The 25,823-nt window shown below is 40.5% G+C and overlaps 3 protein-coding genes across 3 annotated transcripts in view; 2 read left to right on the forward strand and 1 right to left on the reverse strand.

The window, feature by feature from the left end:
- The window catches only part of LOC118432218 (peroxidasin homolog), a 56,674-nt gene extending 45,226 nt beyond the window's left edge, over nucleotides 1-11,448 (forward strand). Inside the window, exons 12-20 of the mRNA XM_035843750.1 lie at nucleotides 251-382; nucleotides 888-1,025; nucleotides 1,988-2,136; nucleotides 2,637-2,760; nucleotides 3,049-4,684; nucleotides 5,173-5,381; nucleotides 6,577-6,929; nucleotides 7,730-7,846; nucleotides 8,772-11,448. Of these exons, the coding sequence (XP_035699643.1) occupies nucleotides 251-382; nucleotides 888-1,025; nucleotides 1,988-2,136; nucleotides 2,637-2,760; nucleotides 3,049-4,684; nucleotides 5,173-5,381; nucleotides 6,577-6,929; nucleotides 7,730-7,846; nucleotides 8,772-8,867 (2,954 nt within the window). The 3' untranslated portion in view covers nucleotides 8,868-11,448. The remainder of the gene's footprint in view (nucleotides 1-250; nucleotides 383-887; nucleotides 1,026-1,987; nucleotides 2,137-2,636; nucleotides 2,761-3,048; nucleotides 4,685-5,172; nucleotides 5,382-6,576; nucleotides 6,930-7,729; nucleotides 7,847-8,771) is intronic.
- Nucleotides 11,449-14,470: 3,022 nt separating this feature from the next.
- On the reverse strand, nucleotides 14,471-16,592 carry LOC118410324 (zinc transporter ZIP1-like). The gene has a single exon (XM_035811909.1). It carries the CDS (start codon nucleotides 16,103-16,105, stop codon nucleotides 15,125-15,127), a length of 981 nt encoding a protein of 326 aa, XP_035667802.1. The 5' UTR covers nucleotides 16,106-16,592; the 3' UTR covers nucleotides 14,471-15,124.
- A 2,935-nt stretch (nucleotides 16,593-19,527) lies between these two features.
- On the forward strand, nucleotides 19,528-21,483 carry LOC118410322. Its single transcript, XM_035811907.1, has one exon. It carries the CDS (start codon nucleotides 19,718-19,720, stop codon nucleotides 20,687-20,689), a length of 972 nt encoding a protein of 323 aa, XP_035667800.1. The 5' UTR covers nucleotides 19,528-19,717; the 3' UTR covers nucleotides 20,690-21,483.
- Nucleotides 21,484-25,823: the final 4,340 nt, after the last annotated feature.

The raw sequence follows: 25,823 nt of genomic DNA on the forward strand, positions 1-25,823 counted from the left end.
CATGGCATTGGAGATTTTATCATGACATGCTTTGTACATGTTGTATGCATACCACAAGCTTAAGTTTTGCCATTTTTGTCAAGACCACTATCAATGCATTGTTTATAATCTTGACAAAAATACTATACTATACAGTATGTGTATACGCTACATGTATTCGTATTAGCCTGGTTGCCATTCTACTTAGTTAACTGGTCAATCACAGTCATGTATTTCATCTGATGGTTGTCGTTTCCTGGTTGGTTTGTAGTGACCCCAACTTTTACGGAGACGCCGACTGACCTGACCGTGCAGCCTGGAGGAGAGGTCAGTCTGCCCTGCAGCGCCGTGGGGGAACCCCAGCCGGCCATCACGTGGAACAAAGATGGCGTCCAAATTACAGGTCAATACTACTAAGCTTCCATTCATACATGTACAACCATAATACAGTCAACCCATTTCAACTCTATATGTTAAGAAACTCCAGGTCCGGGCCAATGTGACCACTCTTTCCCCCATTGACACAAAGCATTGAATTAGACAGGCAGTTCACCACTTAAGTGCTGAGTCAATCTGTCACTGTACAGATGTTATGGTATACATGTACAGTACCTAAATGTGCATGTGCCTTGTAAGCTAAAAAAAAGTCTGACGCATACACATTTACCATTTACAGCTACATTTGATCATTATTATAGTGGATTGTCAAATAACTTAAATATATATATATATATATATATATATATATATATATATATATATATATATATATATATATATATATATATATATATATATATATATATATATATATATATATATATATATATATATATTATATATGATATGATATATGATAATAAAGTTAGGTCTGAAAAGCATCATGTTGACAGAACTGTTCCTTGCAGAAAGCAGCAAGTACGGTTTGAGCGCCATTGGACATTTGATCATCCGAGGAGTGGACCAATCAGACACAGGACGATACGAATGTTCTGCCAGGAACACCATTGGGTTTGCCTCCACCAGCATGCAGTTCACTGTGCTGGGTAAGTGCTTATTTTTGATACTATACATTCTGTCATGATCATGCAAAGTGGTTACTGACAGGCTAGGTTTGATACTGTACATTTTATCATGCAGAACCTCGTCAGTGGCCTATACAGTATAATGCTAGTTCACCTTAATCCTTGGGGTAACCTAGATTCGTTGTTGAAAAAAAGGGTATTTAGAGATTTCAGGTCAACGACGTAGGTTTCAAATCGACACTTTCGAAATATTGCAATGTGAAACTACCTTCCATTGACTTAATGATCCCCAAATACCCTATTCTTATATACAACGGATAAAGGTTACCCTACGGATAAAGATCAACTAACGTTACATGAATATGTCTACCAATTGGGGAGGCTCTGCTTAACTGGGCTAATGAGGTTTCCAATTTTGTGGGCATGGGCTCTATCCATCTGCCAGCCAACCAGAGGATCAGTTTTACCTAGAGATGGCCGACGATTCAAAGTGGAAACCTCAGCCCAGTTTAGCAGAAACTGCCAAAGGTATTTTGTATAGACCACAGGCGAGGCATTGCACAGGAGAATGGATACAGTATGACCTTTTACATTATGGCAAAATACATTTTTCATGTGAATCCTGATGTTGTTGTTGTTATTGTTGAAAGCAATGCCATTAAAAACACTTTGTATACCCATCCGTACGTTATGGCAAAGAGACAAATTAAATAAAAAACTGTATGCGAAAGTGGCCAAGTGGTACAGTGGCAACTTTGGTTCCACCTACATGTATGTTATATAATATATATCATGATGATACCATATAGTCATGTACACTGATAACAGTATTTATGTCATACCTGTGACTGGAAAACGTATCACAGAGGTTCTATCGGCCGTCGGGCGATTCTTCATGCAGTCGGGCTGGTACCTCAGGTGATACGGAATACACCGTGTTGTATTCTATATGTTGTAATCATCACTTTTTTGTCATTGTTCAGTTCCAGAAACCAACAACTTTATAGGTGATCCATTTGTGGGGCCGTCCATACAGCAGGCTATAAACAGTGTGGACCGTGCCATCAACACTACCCGTAACGATCTGTTCTCCAGGACCTCCAGGCCACGCACTCCCAGTGAACTGCTGCAGGTGGGAAGGTTTACAACAAAGGGACTATACATCTTACATGAAAAAAAAAACCTTTGTACAACACCGAAAAAGTCATTGTGAGACTGTACAACTCATACATTTATGAAGGTTAGACATCCAGGTAAGCAATATTCAAATGCAATTCAATCTCTACAACTGGATAAAAAAACGGATATTTACTTCCGGACATTTCGAGTGACGCTGAAGTCTTGAAAATTGAAAATTGTTGTGTTTAAGAAATTGTTGTACATCATAGAAGTTTAGGAATCCAGGTAGAATACTATCATGCTATATGTACATGTTGTAGTACAAAATGAATAATGCAACTGGGTAAGATGTCTGAAGACTCAGACACTTTCGAAGCAAGACAGAGACAATTACTAATGCTAACGTGACACTACATGTACGTGTTTTGAAAAGTTCATGATTTGCTGCTCTTTGTTCTTCTTCTTGAAACTGCATTTGCTAGATGAGAACATTCTCCTCTTCCCGTACTACAGTTGATGAGGTTCCCCTCCCCCGAGGCCCTGAGTCTGGCGCGTGCAGCGGAAGTGTTTGAGCGGACCCTGCAGCTGGTGCGGCAGGAAGTGGAGCATGGCATGAAGCTGAATCTGGAGGACTCAGGTATGCTGATGGTTGATTTGCCTGAAAGTTCATCTGTGTTGGTTGAAATCATTCTGAAGCCAAATTGAACCATAATTTCCATTAGAAATATTGGACTCACATACAGTTCAACGTTGATACAGAATGATAAAAAAGCTACTTCAGACAAAGTGTAAGAGCAATTATGATACTATGCTGTATATGTTGAAATTCTTGTGGTAGTTTAATGTTTTCAAACTATTGGCTAAAGGCATATAAAGTATTCAGGTGGAAGTGCTTCTGATATTGCTGCCCTTTTTCTGGTTTCAGAGTATTCCTACACAGAACTGATCTCCCCCAGCCATCTGCGGCTGGTGGCAAACCTCTCGGGCTGTTCCACGCATCAACAAATCGTCAACTGCTCGGACCGGATCTGTTTCCACCAACGGTACCGCTCTTTTGACGGAACATGTAACAACTTCCAGCACCCCATGTGGGGGGCCGCACTCACACCCTTCCGACGTCTGCTGAAGCCCATATATGAAAATGGCTTCAACACTCCAGTGGGATGGAACAGGTCGCACTTGTACTTTGGATTCTCCAAGCCCAGTTCACGTGGGGTATCTACCCAGGTTTTGTCAACCTCGACCACAACGCCGGATACACGGTATTCACATATGGTGATGCAGTGGGGACAGTTCTTGGACCATGACCTGGATCTTGCGGTGGAAAGTTCCAGTGAATTCACCTTCAGCACTGGGTTGAGATGTAACGAAACCTGCGACAACACACCACCCTGTTTCCCCATAGAAATCCCCCGTGGGGACCCCAGAATTCGACACAGGTGTATGGAGTTCAGAAGATCCAGTGCAGTGTGTGGAACAGGCAGTACTTCACTCTTCTTTAATGAAGTCACTCCAAGAGAACAAATTAACACCCTGACATCATTCCTTGATGCCTCCAACGTTTATGGCAGCAATGACCTGTATGCCACCCAGATTCGTGATCTGACCAACCAACAAGGCTTGCTGAAGGGTGGAATAAGGCAAGCAAATGGGAAATATCTGCTGCCCTTCAACACTGAATTGCCAATTGACTGTCAAAGAGGTCAGCATGATAGTCCAATCCCTTGTTTTCTAGCTGGTGATGTTCGCAGCAATGAGCAGCTTGGTCTTCTCTCAATGCACACCCTCTGGATGCGGGAACATAACAGGATTGCAAAAGAGCTTCAACGTTTGAATCCCCACTGGGATGGTGATACCATCTACCACGAAGGCAGAAAAATTGTTGGGGCCGAGATGCAGCACATCACTTACAGCCAATGGATGCCCAAGTTTATTGGACAGAAAGGAATGGAGTTGGTAGGAGAATACCCAGGCTATGATCCGAACACAAACCCAAGCATCATTAATGCTTTTGCCACGGCTGCATACAGGATTGGACATACCTTGATCAACCCGGTGATCTTGAGACTGAATGCCAGTTTCCAGGAGATCCCTGAGGGGCACCTCCCCCTCCACCAAGCTTTCTTCTCTCCCCAGCGGGTTGTTGAAGAAGGCGGGATCGACCCCGTTCTTCGAGGGTTATTTGCAACGCCACTCAAGCAAAGGAACTCAGGTGAGTTCATCAACACAGAACTGACGGAACGCCTGTTCGAAATGGCCCACCACATCGCGTTAGATCTGGCAGCATTGAACATTCAACGTGGGCGAGATCACGCCCTTCCGGGTTACAACGACTGGCGGGTGCTGTGTAACATGACAGCAGTGAACGACTGGGACAGTCTACGTCACCAGATCTCTGACGCCCAGCTGAGGGAAAGGCTGCGACAGTTGTACGGTCACCCAGGCAACCTGGACCTGTTTGTGGCAGGCGCAGTCGAGGATGTTGTGCCAGGGTCGCTGTTGGGTCCGACCTTCCTCTGCATCATTACCCAACAGTTCAAGAATATCAGGAATGGAGACAGGTACTAATACAGTGTATATGCCAAGTGCAAGTAAAATAAAATTTCCTCATATCAGTCACATAAAAATTTTCTGAGAATATCTCTGTAATCTTCAATCCAGTCTACTGTTTGCTCTTTGGCAGGTCTGCCAGGTAGAATATTTTTTGACTATTTTATTTCAAATTATAACATTGAATACTGTAAATGCAGAAACTTTTGCAGTAGTTTAATGTTCCCATGGTAGTAAGAGACTACAGTGCATGGTGCTTCCGCAAACGTAAAACCAACGCGAAAAGTCCTGCTATGGGGAAATTAAATCCCTGCGAACTTAAATGCATTTACAGTACTTCTACAGCAACAAGAGATTATATTGTGTAAATAGTAGCATTGATGGATATAAATGTAGTCTAGGGGTATGTATATTAGCATATCTTAGTTTTCAGTGTCCCTTTTTCCCAGAATTTGTGATACATTTCTCACTGAGCATTATCTGTTTCCTTTCTCTTTAGGTTCTGGTACGAGAACCCTGGTGTTTTCAAACCCTCTCAGTTAACACAGATCAAACAGACGAGCCTGGCTCGAGTCCTGTGTGACAATGGAGACAGCATTGACAGAGTACAGCACGACGTGTTCCTGAATGCAGACTTCCCCACAGGGTATGTTTACTGTGACAGCATCCCAAGGATGGACCTCACTGCATGGACAGAGTGCTGTGAAGGTACGGTTTTGTCCCTTTTGTAATATAAACCACACAGCTACTTTGTAGTTTTCGCAATGCCATATGTTGATGTATATTTATTGATTATATTCCAAATTATATTCAGTCGTGTAAAGCTAGTTCACATTTATCTGTGGAGCAACCTACGAGGGGCGTTCAATAACTAATGTCCCTAACTCACTTTCAGCTGTCTGATCTAAATGAAATTTTGTTTGTGTAATGATTTATATCTTTTTGATCATGTTGCAAAAAAACAGCTCTGAACTAGTCATAGTATTTGATTTACTGGTGTTTGAACTGAGTCAGGTGTGAAATGGACCAGGTGTGAAAAAGAGCCAGTTGAGTGTCGCGCAGTGATCCGGTTTTTGTATTTGAAAGGACGCACACCAAAGGAGACTTTTGCTGAAATGGAAGAAACTTATGATGATGATGCCCCATCATATGACCTTGTAAAACGCTGGCATCCTGAATTCAAACATGTCCGGAAGTCTGTGGAAACAGCTCCCAGACCTGGTCGTCCCTCTTCTGCCATTGATGAGGCATCTGTCGGAGGACCAACCTGGGGTGTTCTACAAAAACGGTGTCCAGAGCTGCATCAAACGATGGGAGAAATTCATAACTCTGGGTGGTTCCTATGAAGAGAAAGACTAATAACTGTGCCAAGTTTCATTAATCCCCTGTTATTGAAAATGGGTCAGGGGCATTACTTATTGAACGCCCCTCGTACATCCGTTGTTTTCAAGAACAGGATTAGATGTACCAAGTCGATAGATGGTAGCTGCAAACGGCAAAATTTTGAAAATATTTCTACTTGAATCCACTGTCCGTTGACTTGATGTCCCCAAATAGCTTGTTTTAAAGATAACGAATATTGGTTACTCTTCAGATAAGGTGATCTTGCGTTAATCTGTACCTTTGTTATATTATTTATTTTGTTTAACCCTTACCTTTTCTGTCGTGATCTGTTTGAAATGTGGCTGGCAGGCCGATTGGAGTTTTTCTTGAAAAGATAAGGGCTCAAACAAAGAAACAGGTACTGCATGTAGTCGGGTGTTACCTCGGCCATTGTGACTGTAAGGATGTACCTTTTTCATTGTCTTCGTGGAAAGAATGCATTGCCTTACAACATTCAGATAAAATTCTTTCTTAGCTTTGGACAAACATCGTTATAACCTCTGTCGTTCTCTTGTTTTAGACTGTGCCAACTCTGCAGAATTTGGCACAGTGACTGGACAGTTCCGGAAGCGACGCTCCACCCGGTATTCAGAGCTGTCGGATGCAATGAATTTCATGGAAACCGCAAAACAGAGAAGAAAAACAGCTAAGCTGGGAAAACAGGAAGAATTTGTAGCCATGAAACACAAAAAGAGTAAACAAAGACTTCCTAAGCCAAAACATGACAAAGTTGACGTTGTGTTGGAGTATCATACTTCTGGTCAGAACGTGTCTGTTGAGTCAGATCGAGTGTCGCGACTGGAGTACGGTATGATGATGATGCAGGATATCGCAGGGGACCTGCAGAGGGCTGTCTCACAACTGACAAGAAAGGTGGGTGTAGTAGCAATAATTACTTATAGCAGTAACATTAGTGGAAGTATTATACTGCTACACATGTATCTGACACAGATGGGCAGCAGTTGGCTAGGCTTCACACTCTGGGTTTCCAGCTTGGTCTGTCTAGTGGGGTCCACACTTGGAGTTTGAGATACTGTATTCAAAAATTCTTGATACAAGTTTCTGTCCTTTAATACAGGGAAGAACATTTAACTTCCCATACGTGTAGTCCATACACTTTTGATTATGATATTCTTATCAATCAAGAAGTAATGTTGCATATTCTGTTCATTTGTACCAACCAGGACTGTAGAGTGACATTTTATCCAATATTGAAATAAAGCTGATAAATATCACAGTGATGTCAAGTGTAAATGTTGTATGTGAACAATTTTTTTACTCTCCAAACAGAGATTTCCATCAGGGATTGTCTTTTTGTCTTTTATTGTTGTTTCAACAATTCTATGTTTCCATTATATTGGCTGTTATATTCTTATTGGTTATATTCTTTCATGTTCTTTCACCCTCTAAGATTTCTTTCCTTTTCTTTCACCCTCTGAAACTAGGGTAGGGAAACATGGAATCGTACAAAAGGCCATAAAAACAAAAAATTACCCACAACCAAAACCTTTACTTGGAGATAAGGCTGTTTTATCCAGACACAATGTTGAAAGTTGCTTCCATGCATACAGCATATTGTCTGAAAGAACATATGCTCTTGTCTGAAAGAACCCACCATTATGATGTCTGACAGAACACAGCATATTGTCTGAAAGAACACACAACTATTGCAGGTGAGAGAGTTTGAGGTGCAGCTGGAACACCTGCAGACCTGTAAAGACGATGAAGGCAACAGATACAGAGATGGGGACACCTGGGACCCAGATGACTGCACTTCCTGCAGATGTCAGGTGAGGAGGGGTCAGGGGTCACGTGTCAAGGGTTAATGTGCCATGGGTCAAGGAATAAAGTTTTGTTGCAGTGATTGTTGTTACTGTTAAATTTGTGGTATTTGTTTTATCTCACTTACAAAGGTACTTGTTCCTGTGCTACCTTACACCCCCTTTCCACTAGAACCTACATGTATTTTTTTTTTTTTTTTCAACCTTTATTTAACCTTGATACATCATTCGGCCTGAGCCGTTTTTCAAGATTTCAAGGGTATCATTTGGCAGGTCACTCAAAACATTTCATAGATAAAGAAGAAATTGCAGCCACTACTAGGGGAAAATGAAATCGTACAAAAGGCCATGTAAACTAAAAGATAACCCTCAAATGAAACATGTACTTGTAGATAAAGATGTCAGATGTCAGGTAAAAACGTATAAAGAAGAAATATTCATTTTTTTTCATGTTTTGTGGTCTTTTACATCAGGTGTCATGTTCCAAATTATAAAGTCAAGGGTTGCACATGTCTAATTTACGATCGGTCTAAGGTAAATCACTGTGTAGTGGAAAGAGGGCCTAAAATGGGACCTTCAAATGAATTCTGTAAATCTTGAAATCTACATGTACATAGACAGTGGTTTTATTTTCACAGTGACCTCACCAACACAAAATGATGGCACAGTGAATATGTGGTTCAATTTTCTTACGATACAAGAAAATTGTTTCAACCACAAAAACCTCCTTTCCCCTCTTACCATGAAAGTAAATAGATTTACGTCAAATTTTTAAATGTCTTTGCTGTTATTTTTATTTTGGTCATTGTTTTTCTTCTTTATTTCAGTCAATGTCATTTATTATTGAATTGTTGGTTAATAACTTCATACTGGCTGTACAGATACAGATTCACATCCAGTAATGTTACACTCTTTATGTTGTGGTTTTCTACAGGAAGGAAAGGCCACGTGTGTAAGACAAAAGTGTCCAGAGATGAGCTGTGCTAAACCATTGCTGGTGCCAGGAGAGTGCTGCCCTGTCTGTGTGTAGACATAGCACAGTGTGTGGTGGATCTATAAACAATCAACAAGAGAGTTTTAAAACTTCCAAACTTTTACTTTGTTTCTTGTATTCATTTGTTGTCTCCCTGGAGTTAAAATTAGCTGAAGATTCTCTGTTTATAGGCAAGTACTCTTGTAGAGTTTCCTTTGTCAACGTGTACACTTTTGTACTACAATTTTATCCAAGATGAAACTTACTTTTAGTTGTTTTTTCATGATTTTATCCCTTAAAGGATGTTGTCATCAGAACTTTAACTACTGATTGATACACAATTATATACATGTACGTAGCTGCCTTGCTTCTGAGTTTGCCAGGTTCACCTAAAAGTACCATGAAGGGTCAGTCATTTCAGGTGGTGTTATGGTACTTAAAAAAGGAAAATAGACTTTTAAGTAACCATGGTGCCTTAACTCTCACAAAATCTCTGGTTAAGCAAAGTAGACCTCAAAACGAGTGATACGGTAGAAGTTTCAACAAAACAAAAATGTACATTTTTATTACTACATGTAATTTCATAGAGATTCTTCATCTTGTATCAATAGGTAGATTCTGAAAATCACAAATCTAGCAATCTGGCTATCTTAGCAAAGTTCATAAAAAAAGATTGTTTTGGTGCTATAAGGTGATAAATGTTTGACAGTATGGTGCTGGTGATATTATTTATTATTCCTTTGAAAGTTTGGCCCTTTGGGCGGGCTAGAACAATTCTAACACTCAATTCCTCTCAAAGTCCAAAAGTGTGATAAACGTTACAAAGTACATTGTACATACATGTAGATAGGGCCAGGAACCAATCTGCCACACTACAACACTGTTCTTGATTCCACTGCCTCACCAAGTTACAGGGTTTACGACAATATTGTCCTCAGACATTGCCAATGTTGCACTGCATATTCATGTTCTGTTGAGAGACAAAAAGGTTTTGTGTAACTGTTTTGTGCTCTACAGTCGTCAATGGACCATAGGAATCAATACATTTACCCACCTTGTTGTCTCTACTACTTGTATCATAGTTGCCAGTGTCCCCAAATTTTTTACGTGGCCTGTTCAATCTAGGCTGTATTCTGAACAAATAAAAAGGCCACTTAAACAACCGATCTCTAGGGACATTTCTTTCTGCCATTCTTCAAGTTCAGTGGTGTGGACAATGGAACAAGACACCTACGATGTACACTCGAACTTGTGCAAGTGCTAAGGACCACCTGGCCAGGTAGAGTAACCACTTTTAAATAATTTTTCACGTTGCGTGAACTTGAAAAATCTTGTCTCTAATGACCAGGCAAGTGTCCACACAAATGGGTTCCTTGAGTGGTCTTCTTGGGTAGGTTTGACTGTACGCATATGGATCGGAGCTGCTGCTCTTCAGTACTGAAAAGGCCCCCTTTCCACTTGACAGCGTCCAAAATAGGATCTGTGAGGGAATATAATGCAAGATAAAAGAGTATGATTTACAATACAACAAAGCATGCAATTAAAAAATCTGTTCTCTGTCTATGAAATTCATTGAGTGATATGTAAAATCTGCCGTCGTCATGTGGTCACAGCACTAGTGGAAAGGGGGTGTAAGGTATAATTTTCTGGCAAGAGCTTTTTTACTTAGGACATTTTAAAGATAGACCTTATTCAAATACAGTATATTTTTTCAAAGAGACTACAGATATGAATGCATCCAGTATACTCGGTGTAACAGACAAAGTGTAACCAAAGATTATATATGAATACAAATGTTCACATAACAATTATAGTCTCATCATACTGCCAAGAGATGTTTTCACAGTGGTTTGTAGATTGTCCTTCAACAAAGGAATATCCAATTCTGTAACATAGTTACAAACATCCAGTGTGAACCAACATATAGTCCTCATGATATTTTAACAACCATGTATCGTCCGACATTTTTGTGGATGATATTTCTTCAGTTATAACACTAGAAAATCTTGAAGCATAAATGTCGTCAGAAAGATAAGCTTCATGCAAAAAAAATGTGATACACTCATCTGAGTGAGTATAATCAAGACTATAAGGTATGCAAGTATGATACCCTGTATTTTGTAAATGTAGATTTAGCAAAAAATGATGTATTTTAATTGTTCTTTTACACCTTGTAATGATCTATCGTCACTATTAGATTACTTTTTAGCCTTTGTTACAGATTGCTGCTTAACATGTAGCTTTTTACCACTACTATGTAGCTTAAAGATGTTATTTTAAAACATGTGGAAACTTTTGTATGTTTTACAATACTGTAAAAGGGGGAATATTAATATTTGTGTTGGTTTTATGTTTGTGGTTTTTGCAATGACCGCTTCGTCACAAACTTGAAACCACCATGAAAATTTGAGAATTTGTTCTGTCCTCTTTTACTTTCTTATTTGAACCGTGGAAGTCCATTTTCTCCATACAATGAAATCAAATCCTGGCTGACATTTCCCCTTTTACAGTATCAGCTTGCACAGCAGGTAGTCTGATGTGGTTTCCTTGTGCAGTGGAGAGAATGTGTGATTTGATCATAGGAAGGTATACCATCTGGAGCGGTGGGAATGACAAATAAATGTTTTATACAAAAATATGGATTATAGTCGCTGCTTTGTTAATAATCTACTGGGGCTAGCAGCACTTCTTACGGGGTTTCTGTGACGCTGTCGATCTCAGAAGCTCTGCCGGCAGGGTCACTTAGGCCACAGCAAGTAAATTTTATGAATGACATCAGCGCAGTCAATAAATTTTGACTGATTTTAGAGAAAAAATAAATTTTCCCCTCAGGAATTCACATCACAACAAATTACCAAAATGTAGCCCAATTGTATGATGTAGCAACTGTAGGTGTAGAAGTGAATGAAACTAGTGAGGTAGTTGTAGAAGTGACACCTGTGTGGTAGCCTTGAGTTAAGTTTCCACTGGTCTACCACACAAGTTTCACTTAATGCACTTCTTGAATGCAGGAATAAACGACTCACTACAATTATTTATGCAAGGACATTTTATTCCACATGCATGTCCTTGGTTTTTCAATCTCCTTGTTTTATGGTGTCTACTTTGAAAATTTAGACATCTTGTTTTTTTCACCCTCTCGTATTAAATTTAGAGTCTGCAGGAGATGTCTTCCATAAAATGTACTTGCTGTGGTCTAATGTGAAAGAGTGTTTTCATTAGGCTTGAACTTTTTATTCTTGAGATAATTGCATATTTGCAATGTACAGGGTTAGCCCTTGGCAATGGCCTATGGCTAGTTGGGCAGCCCTGGCTGTATGTATACAGCTAAACCAATAAATGAAATTGCATATTTGTTTCCTCAACTCTCCCATTGGATTGCATGTATTACTGGGAAAAGTTTTAATGAGTGGGCGTGGATGTCATCCATATAATCAAATCAGCATGACCTTAAAAACTGTTCACGTCAAAAGAACATAACTTTTCATTCCTTCTGCTCTTTCTTTGGGGGGGGGATATAAATTCTGCAAAATGGTTTGAGTTTGGCATAGTATGTTTAGACTAACCAACAAGTGGGGACAAAATGTGAGCCAAGAATTTTGCAAACGGGAATACAGAGTCCTCCCCGGTCAGAGGCCCTCCACTATATTCCTAGCCCAGCTCCACTATACTGGTTACCTCCATGAAATGTCATGGAATGGAGGGTATATTTTCTGTTATGTGTCTCTGTCTGTGTAGATGATTACTCAAGAACGGCTGGATGGATTGGTTTCATACTTGTTGTGTTGGTGGGGTGTGATGAAAGCTCGAATCGATGAGATCATGGGAGCCGCATCTGTCGTTATAATCGATGTAATAATATCAGAAATCACCCCTATATTTGAGATATATTGGTACAGGCATCGTGCTGTATGTGTTTGTTAATGGGCTTAGCTGCAAGCAGATAGTGAGGTGACAGCTGTTTGGGGAACCCCCAGTAGTTTTATTTATGTCTGCTTAGGACTGTTTGAAATATTTGTAACAGTTGGCACAGTAGTTACCTCCATGAAATGTCATGGAGGTTATGTTTTCTGTTATGTGTCTCTGTCTGTGTACAAGATTACTCAAGAACGGCTGGATGGATTGGTTTCATACTTGTTGTGTTGGTGGGCTGTGATGAAAGCTCGAATCGATGTAATTTTGGGCGCCGTATCTGTCGTTATAATCGATGTAATAATATCAGAAATCCCCCTATATCTGCGATATATTGGAACAGGCATCGTGCTTTAAGTGTTTGTTAATGGGCTTAGCTCCAAGCAGATAGTGAGGTGATTTGTATGGCAGCTGTTTGGGGAACCCCGAGTTTTTTTAATATGATAATTAGTTTTATTTATGTCTGCTTAGGATATCATGGAGATGTGAAGCGTAAGTATAATTGTAAGAAGTTGAGGTACATTTAACGGTAATGCTTAACAGGTATGGATGTCTCACGTACTGTGCTGCTGATTTGAGTGACATGGTGATTAAAATGCCATTAGGTCCTCTCATCTTAGATGGGTTGGGTGTCAGAAGTTTTATGGGCGATACAGATGTTCTGATTTCGTTACGATAAGGGACAGTTGTTAGTTGTCTCTTTCGTAGCCAATGGTACTTGTTTTTTAGCAGACGGGGTTGGTGCCAAGTATTCATCTTACAGTTGATGTAGGGCTATCAGAGGAAAGTGTGCATCTCATTTTTGTACCGTGTGAACAGCTGATGTTATGACATATTGGTGGAAAATCAAATCACTATCTGACTAAAGTTGGCAACATCCCTTCTTCTTTCTGAGTTTCCCAACTTCCTCCCACCACACCGCTCTGAGGCACATAGTCGAACCTCAATAATGCTGACAACCTTAGACAGTTTAAATGCCAAACATCAAGCTTAAGGAACACCACGCTACCATATGCCGTCGACCTCTTAAACGCACATTACACAGTTAAGTGTCACATTTTAATAATTACTAATCAGATGGACATCCTCTGTGTCATTAAATAAATACACCACTACTTTCCCATAACATTTATAACCATTACTCTCAAATACAACCGACTATAAACATACATACCATCCACAAAAAAGCAATAAATATTTCATGGAGGTATGAGGTCCCCGAACTCTAGTTTTGAAATTTAGTGTGTTTCTTTCCTATTTTCTTGGTTAGTTTTGCAAAAATCAATGAAAATTCACTAGATTTTTGTGCTAAGTGGCATCGCTTCATTTCCAGTCGGCATTGTCTGCAAAAACTTGTGAATGGGCGATGATCAAAACAATAGTGGTTTTGCCACTTCACAACAAAGGAATCACTAATACAATATACTATACTTCATTATTACTTGTAGTATTTGACAACGTCATTGCAAAATGAACCCATTTTCCTGACAGCGCATATTTTTGCCAGCCCCTCCACTATACTTAAACATTCTGGGGAGAACCCTGGGAATATAATAAGAGTTTATGCAGCTAACTATCGCTCTCAGGAGAATACCAGTACCGGTTTGTCTACTAAGTAAGCATTTACTGATTTAGGCACGGTGGTTGGGTAGAATTGTCCGTGTATTGACCTACTTACAATGTATACCACTATCCAATATAGTTTTACGTTACTCTTATTAAGAAATCACGTGCACAAAGACTTTGGATCATTAACAAGTAGTTTATTTTCCTTTCCATTCTACACTAATTAACATATGATATCGACAGGAACAGTTATGACTTCTTTCGAACATGGAATGGAAGCACAAGCCCATGAAACACGGTGATGGTCTCAAAACCAATTGCACATTGTTACAAATCATTAAAAGTGACGTGAAGGGGTGATAGGGGATATAAAAACAGCCTTCAAACGGAATTAAAATTATTCAGCCCCAGGAAATTACACAACTCTTTACCTAAAAGTTAACCAACATCTTAAAACCCCATACAACCTCCATTGTCAGTCATAGCCGCGCTATGTAAAACAATCACATCTGCATATTTAAAATCACGAAGATTGGTCAATTACATGTATAAAACACAATTGCACAAAACGTTACTATCATAACAGCACCGTTCAAATTTAGTACATTGTTCATGGGTGGATCTTTTGCTTTAGCGCGCATATTATAAGTTTTTCAACAAAAGATTAAAGCAGTTCACATACAGTGAGTTACATGACACAAGTTTCAAATTCAATCAATAGGATGAAACTCTGTTAGCCACAAATCAACGTTCAAGCAGGTGCCAATGCATATGACGCATGTAAGTGTGAATGGCATCCACTATCGCATTAACTAACCATTGTCTTCTTTTTTTTTTCAATGATCATGATCCTCCAAGAGACTCAATGCTGCGAGGATGGCGAACCCAACGACGGCGCACAGCATACCCAGCAGATCACTTGTTTTCAGTTCTTTGGAAAGCACCTCCATGAACGTGACATGCAGCAGAGTTCCCGCAGCCACCCCCTGTAGAATGCCGGTGACGAGACCACCTCCGTCCGCGTCGGTGACCAGGAGACCTATGCCTTGTCCTAGGGGACCAGACAGACTGAAGACTACGCAGGTGGCGACTTTGCATGGTAGTGACAGTTTACCGGTTGCGACGTTCATCCCAAGACTGAGGGCTATGATGCTTTTGTGGACGGCAATTGCGGCGAACAGCGACAGAAGAGCTGACTGCACGGACTGGACACCGAGTGCGATACCTTCAAACGTCCCGTGAACGCTTAGAGCGATCAGAAGCAAGAGTGTATGCACGTTTCCTCCCACTGTTGCATTGTCATTTGAGTCCACAGGGCTGTCAGCTGGTGACCCAGTCCTTTGTGCTGACGGATTGACTGCCCCGTAGTCCACCTTGGATTCATTTCTTATCAATGGACGAGTTGTGTCCTCCTCACCAACTGTGCTGTGCGATCGTCGGTCCCCATGACCCACATCTTGAGATGGACTATGGTCATGAGGTAAACAAAGATGTGTCAAACTCTCCACCAGGTGAACAATGAAAAACCCAATGCACGTCACCAGTTCAGCTATGGGGTAGTGCGTATCGATCCCGTATCCATGTAAGCTTTCCTCAAGGCCCTCCCTCACTTCTGGAAGCAAGTGAAGAAGACATGTCGCCAAGAAAACTCCCCCTACGAAGCTGTTCACCTTGCCGAGAAAACTTGACCTTTGGCCGTTGCTTGTTGCTGACGGCCTGGTTGCCCTCCAAGCCAGAACCAGGGGGAGCAAAGAAAACGCCAAACATGAAACCAGAAGTCCGAGGAGGGTCAGAAGCTGTACAGTAATCAGGTCCATCCTTCAGTAGACTACGATGATACGACGAAAAGAAAACTTCCAGCCTTTATGAGGATGTTTATACAAGTGAAAAACTGCAGAGTCACGAGCTGTGCTGACTAAAAGCTACGTGTGACCTGGCGTCGCTGCTAGTGATTTCTTCACGTCACGTGAGGTCAATTATGTGTGCTTGGGTTTGTTTTTTAAGAAAGTAGGGCATCAATCGCTCGCTTATTCGTTCTTTTTCCTGTCCCGCTCGGTTTTATTTGTGCTTGGCACCTGTCATGCCTGTGCTCGGACAAGTTTCGCGCCAGTTTGTAAAATCTGGATCATTTTGGGGCCGTGTGGAACAGAAAAACGAGAGCCGTGCGCAAATCATGAATATTCAACAGGATTAGTATTCATGAATATTCAACAGCAATGTAAAGAGTACTTCCGGGTCATGCTTCCGAGTAGTGCACTTGTTCTGAACTGCAGAGCGTAGTGAATACGATAGGTGGCGTGGTTTTATATGACAAAACTTTGCAGGTTTTCAGGTAGCATTGATAAGATCTGTTTCTGTCGTAACCATAAACCAAGAAATGTGAACCTTTTTGACCATCAGAAATACAACGACGATGTTAATGAGTTTTTTATTTATTCATAATTTTGGACCATGCAAATGTACCTCCCTGTGCTTCAACAGGGAATTCCGCATATAACGCATTCACTCGTTTTTCATTACAAGATGTCAAATATTATAAACCGATGTTATCACTAATGATAATAAAATCACTACCGGTAAAATATTTTCACATATGTGGTGTTCTCTACAATGACAACAACATCTCTGCCAATCTATTTGCATTCCACTTAGCCAAAATACGTACACATGCATCAAGAGTTTCTCAAGACCATAGATTGCCCAGGACTTGCTGCAGTACCAACTTCACACACCAGGTGGTCCGGTGGCCCAAAGTTGACCTTGACCTTCATCTTCCCAACACCTACCCACATACTAAATATCTTTACAATCCATTTAGAGGTTCTAGAGTTATAGTGACCACAAATATCCGGAAACAGAAACAGATGGATGGTAAATGACATGCTAGTAGCCCACAGCTACTAGAGGAATGTTCAGTTCTTAAATGTAATCTAAGCTCTATCTAGCCTATGGGCAACAGAAACGCATTTCCATGCTCTTGACAGAACCGTGCCTGGACAGAAAACCAATCAAATACTGTTGGAAAGATTGTAACCAAACAATGCCGCTGCTAGGGGGCCCGTACTTATACAACCTCCAATTTACATTAAAGTGTATACGTCACCAAAAAAAAATGTCCTGCCATGGGCCAAAGACACAAATAATAAACAGGCACACTGCAGTACCAAGTAAAGTTCTTCAACCGTCAGGAGGCCCACATTTAAAACCTGACCGTCAGGACAGCACCACTAAACCAAGTACCAGATATCATCGCAACCACACGTTACATTCAAGAGATATAGTGCCAGAGACACACCATGCATACACTTGCATCTACGAAAAACTCTACCTCCATATCAAAGTTAAACAAGATCTGCATTGGACGAGCTTTAAGTCTAAGATTAGCGCAGCTGACAATTAATCCGGAAAAGAAAATTTGCCTTCCCCCAACAAACAGCGACTCTTTGTTTGGTATATAGAAAACAGGACCATGATTGCTCCTCGACTTGTTAACACATGACAAAGCACTTGACAAACATTCCGTATATGCAAAAAAACGTTGTAAATCCTGTACTACCTATAGCCTTTTGAGTTTGTCAAAGGCCGAAAAGTCGCGAGTAAAAGTCAACGAGATAACCCCTGTGCCTTAACAGTCACGTGATCACACAGACCATTGTATGACGTGTCCTCGACCCAGTGAGCCTACCCGATTACGCCATAGCTCACATGCAAGACATTGCTGACAAGTCCAAAGAAGTTGGTATGCGACATAGGTGAACCGTTGACAATGTCTTAGGGCAATAACTGAATCTTCATGAATATGTATTACTTATCAATGGTGACTTGAACATTCTTGCCGGCATTATGAAGGTGGCGAAGGTGAGTATACTATAGTAGTGGCAGGTCTTGAAACGACCACGGCCCCAATTTTTTTTTTTAAATCATGATTCTAGCTTGCATTAGATCTAAATATGAATGTAGTTTGGTACACATGCATGGTAGCATGGTAAAACATGCTGATATCGAGAGTCTGCGAAAATTCTTGGTCTTGATTTTCCTCTCTAGAAAAATCGAAGTGATATCTTTTTTCTAAAACCATACAGAAGTTTTGATGAACATTTGTCAGTTGGGTATTCAAACAAATAAGTACTCATGCGAAAGAAGCAACTACAAATGTAAATTAGAATTTCTGATATTGTTCTTGATGATTTGGAAACATTAGAAACTTATAAAAGACTTTGTGGATACCATGATAAAGAATACTCGCATCTGTAACGTTACATGTAACGTTGTTACTATGGCAGATCTCTGTTTACTTATTCCTTTGACATTTACAGGTGTTGGGGTCGTTGGCACTTGTTCTTGTGACCGTATGGGCGGTGCTGTACATGAGTACAGATCCAGGAAGTTTGCGAAGTTTCTCGGAAACACCAAACAGGGAGAACAGGGGGGATTTTTCTGACAAATTGGACAACGGACCGTCGCTTTATATCAAAAGAGTGAACGCTAAAACGGGGTCATGGAAAAATATGGCAGTCACTGGTCACAATCTTCTTCAAAGCACTCACGAAGGTGCCAAATTGAATAAAGCTACTAACGGGTTCTCTGTAACGTTGGGAACGAAGAAACCAGAGAAGCCAGATAAAAGCAGAAATCTCTCCCCTGAAAACGAACAGGACACAAGTACAGGTCCTATCAAATCTTCTATAACTGTAAAGGTGATCAATATGGCCGCCATTTCTACAACCGCCCCTCCCCCTGATGGAGAAACACACACAAAAGATTTCGAACAAACTCTGGGACAGAAAATGGTGGAACTCCCAAGTTATGACGAACACACAAGTGACCAACAGGTTTCTATAAAGGAAGAACAAGGGCTAATTTCTCCAACTAACATGATACAGAGATCCGATTACAAAATCGGACTGGGAGGGGAGTTACCCACTAGAAACCCTTTTCTCATGCGGAAAATAAACCTCCAACAACCTTTCAACAGAAATAGCTCACGGAACTTGAACCTCGCAAATTATCCTCTCGTGACAAGGAAGACTTTGAAAAGTAATGCTCTAACTGTTATGAACGAAACAAGTAGAAGGGATAACAAACACAGCACAGAAATGTCCCCACGCAATGACAATGTTGTGAAACTGGACATAAACAGAACTGCAAGAGGAAGATTTGGCGCCCAGACTAAGGAAAAGGCGAAGACAGCACACCCTGTCCGTCACTCCTATAGTTCTGATGATTCGACTGAGATGACAGTCACCACTGGTGACACAGCCGTGTTAGATCAAGTTGAAGGGTTTATCGACACTTGGGAGGGGGCAGAAAGAAATGTTAGCCGTGATGTTTCTCGAGCCATCAGGCGAGGGCATAGACCGCCAAGAAGGGGACGAAAGCGAAATGGCGCTCACCCGCTAGGCTTTCATCTAGAAACGGAACAGTCAAACATGAATGAGAACGAATTTACAACTGACAAGACAACCCTTTCTAAGAAAACGAAGGAAGACAGCGAGAGAGACAAAGAAAGGATGAAGAGGAGGAAGTTAAAGAAAAGAAACCGACGATGTCGCCGCCGTAGAAAGAAGATTGGCTCCTTAAAGAGAACCGCCAGACAGGGTCCAAAATCAAAACGACGCAAATCTGCTTCTTTTGAGAACGACCCCAAACAGAAGCAACGCAAAGACACAAACAACACCAACCCCTATAGCATTGGCCATTTCAAAGAACAGGAACATAGAGACGACGGTAAAATTTCTAACTTCAGAAATGTCAATGTAACATCTCAACATGGTCTTGGCACCAACAGCTCTATGGTAGAACCACTTCAAACTATAAACTCAACCAGAAGACATTCCAGTCGTTTGACAGCAAGAAAGAGAAGAAGACATTATTTCCGTAAAAGAAAGAAGTGCAGACGCAATGACAGAAAGAAAGGCCAAATGAGACATGAAAAACCACACATAACAGAAACATTTAGAGAAGATAAGGTTGAAGTAACACCTGTAACCTCATCACACAACAAATCTTTCAGCCGTAAACATGGCGTTTTTGGAAATGTCTCCAATAACCCTAAAGAGGATGTGTTGCAAAAATCACCACGTGAGACTTGTCCCGAAAATCGCACCACAGATTCTCCTAACTTACCGTTGAACGAGAGATCTGTCTGCCCGTGGTCCTACTACATAGACCACGATCCCAACCGAGTCCCTCACGACATTGCCCGGGCAAAGTGCCGATGCACCGCCTGTCTAGACCCGGTAACCAAGAAACAGAACTACAACTACGCCTGTGTTCCAGTGACGATACAGAAACTGGTGTACCGGAGGAAAAAGAAGAAGTCGGGTGGATACAGGTACCGTGAGGAGTGGCAGGGTGTGACTGTCGGCTGTACGTGTGTTCAACCGCGATATTCTCCCTAGTCATGTTCTAGTGTTCTGTAGAATGATGTACAGTAGAGAGGCGATAGTTTTGGAGATATGTAACGTTACAGCCTTGTGAAAATACATGGAAATGAGCAAAAAATGAAATGAACAAGTTATGAATTGCTCTTAGCCAAATAAAGTAAACAAAGTTATGATAGCATATATCTATCACTCTGATAATGAAGAGAGTCTATAATTTGATTTCCCTTTAGCCTAGAATGTTTCCATGCGGTTAAAAGTAATTTAGACATATTTCATTATTTGCTTGGTGTTTGTGAGTACTATCGGCCGTTGTAATGTATCACACAATTCAGCTTCAGTAAAGGCTGTGATAGAATAAATCATTCTTCCCTGTACAAGTAACTACGTCTGCACAGATGGCCACGTTTTGGTGGTCCATTACATATTTTTTTCCAATTGCCACAAACTGTACGAATCCCGTCTTTATTTACATTTACATTTACATTAATGGACCAAAGTTTACCAGTCCCGTAGAATGTATGTATGAATCAATAGAAAGGATTGTCGTGGTGTTCAGTATTTTTGAAATTAATAGTTTTGATATGGTTCACACATTAGTACGGTTGCTATTGATATTGTACAAAAATGTGTGTTATATAAGTTTTAACGTATTGATATATATTTCACGTGTGTTGTCTACTTGTACTGTACAGTATAACTACAACTACAGTTGAGGTACTTAGGGGTGAAACAATGTTCAACAGGGTAATCACAGTTTTTAAAAATCGTCAAATTGTGTGCTTGTCAACTTTTCTTTATTTTGTAACACTATAAGTTAAAGGGCTAAACTTGAGATTGAAAAACCTACTTTACTAAGCTAACCCAGAAGTCAAGTCCCACTTGTTTTACATACGTCTGTCATAGTTCAGAGCACACCCTCTGATTGGAGCGTTGCTTTTAAATTTAAAGTTAAGATCCCCTTGAAGACCATTGATCTATCAAATTCACTTATTAGTAGAAGAGAAGATGCAGTGACCATATCAAAGGTAAAAGAAAACGAAAAGGACAACAAATATAGCAATCTAGAAAATCACCACACAAAAAGTGTCGATATCAAATTGGTAATTCCTATGTCTGTATTTATACATTCAGACATAGGAATTACCAATTATTGCGATGTTTTACAAAATCATCAATTGTCAAATGTCAAAATCATCAAATGTCAAATGTCAATTCCAGGTGACTCCTTTCATACAACCAAAGACTCCATGTGACTCTAATTTTGTGTTGGTGTCTGTAGTACATGTTTTTTGTCTTGATAAAACTTCATTGGTAGAACATTTTAACTCATTGATTATAGATACATGCATCATTTTGATCAGCTAGTCTTCGACTCTCAATCCAATCCTTTATGTACCTATATCAACTACTGCCACTACAAAACAAACTTTTTTTTTTCAATTTCCATTTGCATGGCTGTACCAATGGCTATTGAGGCACTACAATCTTCACCAAACCCTGTCAATTTTAATGTTAACTGATTAACGCTTAACAACATTGCTGGATGTTCGGTGCTAGTTTTACTTCAAGTTGGTACTATCCAGCCTAAATTCTAGGAAATGAACCCCAGTGTGTACTGAGCAGCCGACTAATCGTTGTACTCTAAGAGTGAAGGAATAGTTGATGGGACCTTTCTCAGAATGGACACTCTGAAAAGGAAAAAGGCTTTTGAATCTATGCACTTGTTGCATTTCATTGTTGTCAAAAGCCAAAATTATTGCCTAAAAAGGCCACTCAGGCTCAAGGAACTCGTGGACAGGTGGTCACTACGGATAGGATTCCTAATGCCCGGTTCAAATGGAAAAGATTATTATTTAATTTAAGGTACCACTTAAAAGTGATCACATTGGCTAGGTTTCCCCCCGTTATGCAGAGGTGGTCAATTGCACAGGTTTGTTTTCACAACAATGTTTTAGTTCTCCTAGTTGGTAGAAAATTTCAAAGAGTAACATATAAAGTACATAGCAACTCGTGTACGCTTTTCCTCAACGAGGAGAGCAATCCAAATTTATAGTTTTAATAGGATCCTAATATTGACAAAACCTTGTATTGAGCAAGTATTCATTTCAAATTGCCAGCGACAACTTGCTATTTGCATTTATTCTTGTGACGAATAGAAAATACCACAGGTATTACACATGTAGCTAGGGATTGTCATGGGCACCAAAACCCTGAATTTATTGACAATTCTTTAAAAAATGATACATTACAAGTTTGTTTGACATAGGCGTTGGTCGGAAGTTGTTTTTTTTTAATGGTCTGGAGTCCGTGACGCCACTTCCGGTAAATTAAGTAAGGATGATGGGAAAATGGGAGGCAGGTATTAAAGAAAAGAAATTGAAAAAAGTGGTATCAGTTGTAAGTGTAATTGCACCTTTTTTCACAAAATAAAGCTGCACTTGGTTTCTGGGAAGTATGAGATGATATGATATAGATTTCTTCGCTACCTGTTGTAATGATTAATCAAGGCTGCATTGTGGGTAAATTCCATTCTTGCAAGTCCCCAGACGCGTCAGACGGTAGCGGGACTTTTGGTTAATTGAGGGAGAGCATGCTTTTTCGAAAGAGAACGCTTTTAAGAGTACGTGTTGTTTTTATGAGCATTGTATGGAAGAAAGGGGCCATTTTTTCATCGGCTTACCACTTCAGGACTCGCGCATGCCTCACAGATACTTTTCAAATATGAAAAAAAAACTTTTAAAGTTTATCATCTACAACGTTATGCATGAGTATCCTTAGCGTTAGCGTGAATTGTCTAACTTGTTCAAGTAACAACGCAAACCAGCATATATTGGGTGTTGTAAGAGAAGTTTAGAAACCATAGTCTTTGACTGCATATCATTAAACATGGCGGAAAACTAACCAGGAAACATCCATCGAAATTACTGGCCACAGTCTTGCATAATGCAAGCTATTAAAGGACCGGCACTCCCCCTGACGTGTAAATGGACTATTCCATTGAGATGACAGGTAAGTCAAATTGAAAGAAAAGAAATAGAAGCTTACCTTAGAATGACGTTTCCCCCCACACGAATGATAATCCAGTGTTGCGTATATCCAGAAAGCATTTTTTTTTGGTAATCCAGTAATTATAAAGGCCGTTGCCATTATGATACTCTCGATCTCAAGTCACACGGCTATACAACCTTATAGTGCGGCGAAGTATGTCTATTAAAGAATGTCCGAGCAATCAACTTCCAGGATCATATACACATGTTGATGAGATTAAACCGTTACGGTATCTAGTAGTACCCATCTTTAAGGTGAAAAATCATTTTTGTCGAGTCCCATATGAAGCAGCACAGCGGTAGTACTTCATCCCGCGCAGGGCGCGACGCACGGTTAACACACTGGGCCATGGCCAGCAAGCACGCTCAGAGTCAAGGAGCCCTTTCCATGGGAGAGAGGTGTTTCTTATGCAGCCCACAAACTTTGAAAAGTCCCCTGCAACTTCCAATGGCATGTAAACGTGCTTCGCATATATCCCTCATGCCAATAATCTATTTGTAGAGTCGCCCGTGTGAGCAAGGACTATTTCCTCCTCGAAGCTTGAGTTTGTAGTTATTGAACTGTACTGTGTACGTAATTATATTTGGGTGTGTCCAAAACGTTCGGCAGCTCAGATTACGTCACTTACAAATTATCCAGGCCCATTTCTCAGAAGAGAACGAGAGTAAAATTCCCCGCCGAGGTCGACTTTGCCGCGAAAGAAATTGAGCTGCAGTTCACTTCACTATCGCAAGGAGCCGCCGCTGTCGTATTTAGGTCAAAAGGGCACACTTCCTTACAGGTGGATACGCAGACACCTGTTATCGTGCTAATTTTCTAACCTATTCAAGTAACAACGTAAGCCGGCAGATAAGAGGACTTGTGAGGGAAGTTTAGGAACCAAACTCTGACTGCATATCATTAAACATGGCGGAAAACTAACCAGGAAACATCGCAAGAATAAATATGACGTATGAGAGTGGCGATGTTGACATGTGCACGTCACGGGTTGTGCACAGCTTTCAATATCAGCACTTTGGCCGGGTAAAATCTTTTTCCCCCTTCTAACGTCTTTCTCGGAAAGGGCAGGCGAGGTCTCCCGATTTCTTAGAAGTTTTTAGAACACTAAATACAAATGCATAAAATACTTCCTGCAAGGATACTTAACACTACTGGTAATTAATATTCATGCTTCCTGAAGGCTAAGGGTCCTACCATAATATCACGGGGGTGGGGTGGACTTTTAATATAGTGCAATTCTACTTTGCTACAGACCTGGCACTTCTATGTTATGCAGCATTCATTCCTATGCACACAAAAACAATACAAGCTTGTCTTTCTTTGTCACTATTTACTGAGTCATAGAATGTAACATGTAAATAACGCTAGTTCACCTTTATTCGTGGGGTAACCTATAACCATTGTACCTAAAAACAGGATATTTAGGGATATCAATTTGAAAGATTGATGGACGGTAATTCAAAATTGCATTATTTTTCAATACAATGAAGTTTGAGACCACTGCCCGTCGACTCAACATCCCGAAATACCCTGGTGTTATAAAATACAACGGATAAAGGTTACCCTACGAACAAAGGCGAACTAATGTTAAGCCTGTTCATAGTTCGAACTATGCATGTGCAATGTGATGCATTATGATATGGCAATATAACGTTACAATGAAAGGTCAGGACCTTCACCTCTGACCTCACACATGCACAATTGAAACCATGAACAGGCTTATTATTGGTCCCTCACAAGTCTTGCTACTACCACTAGTACCAGGGTAGTGCTACATTTGTACTTCTCATAGTTATAGATATATCCATGGTCTTCCATCATGGAAAAATCAGATCTCTAGGAAAACAGATGATACAATATTACTTAAAATTCTTCCTTTCTGTGTACAGAAACAGTGCCCACCTCCATCTCCATAGCCCTTGGGCCACACAGGCCACCACAGTAAGGGGCAAGTCCATTGATTGTGGGTTGTGATCAACTCTAATACTCATCCCTCATGAGTGCTCAGCTTTCAGCTGAGAAAACAGTCTGCACAAGGGTGGGCACCGGTACGGTGTATGTCCGGACCTGGGCCAGACCTAGCCTGGGAACCATACCATCG

The sequence above is a fragment of the Branchiostoma floridae genome, chromosome 2 (assembly GCF_000003815.2).
Source record: "Branchiostoma floridae strain S238N-H82 chromosome 2, Bfl_VNyyK, whole genome shotgun sequence".
Classification (NCBI taxonomy): Eukaryota; Metazoa; Chordata; class Leptocardii; order Amphioxiformes; family Branchiostomatidae; genus Branchiostoma; species Branchiostoma floridae.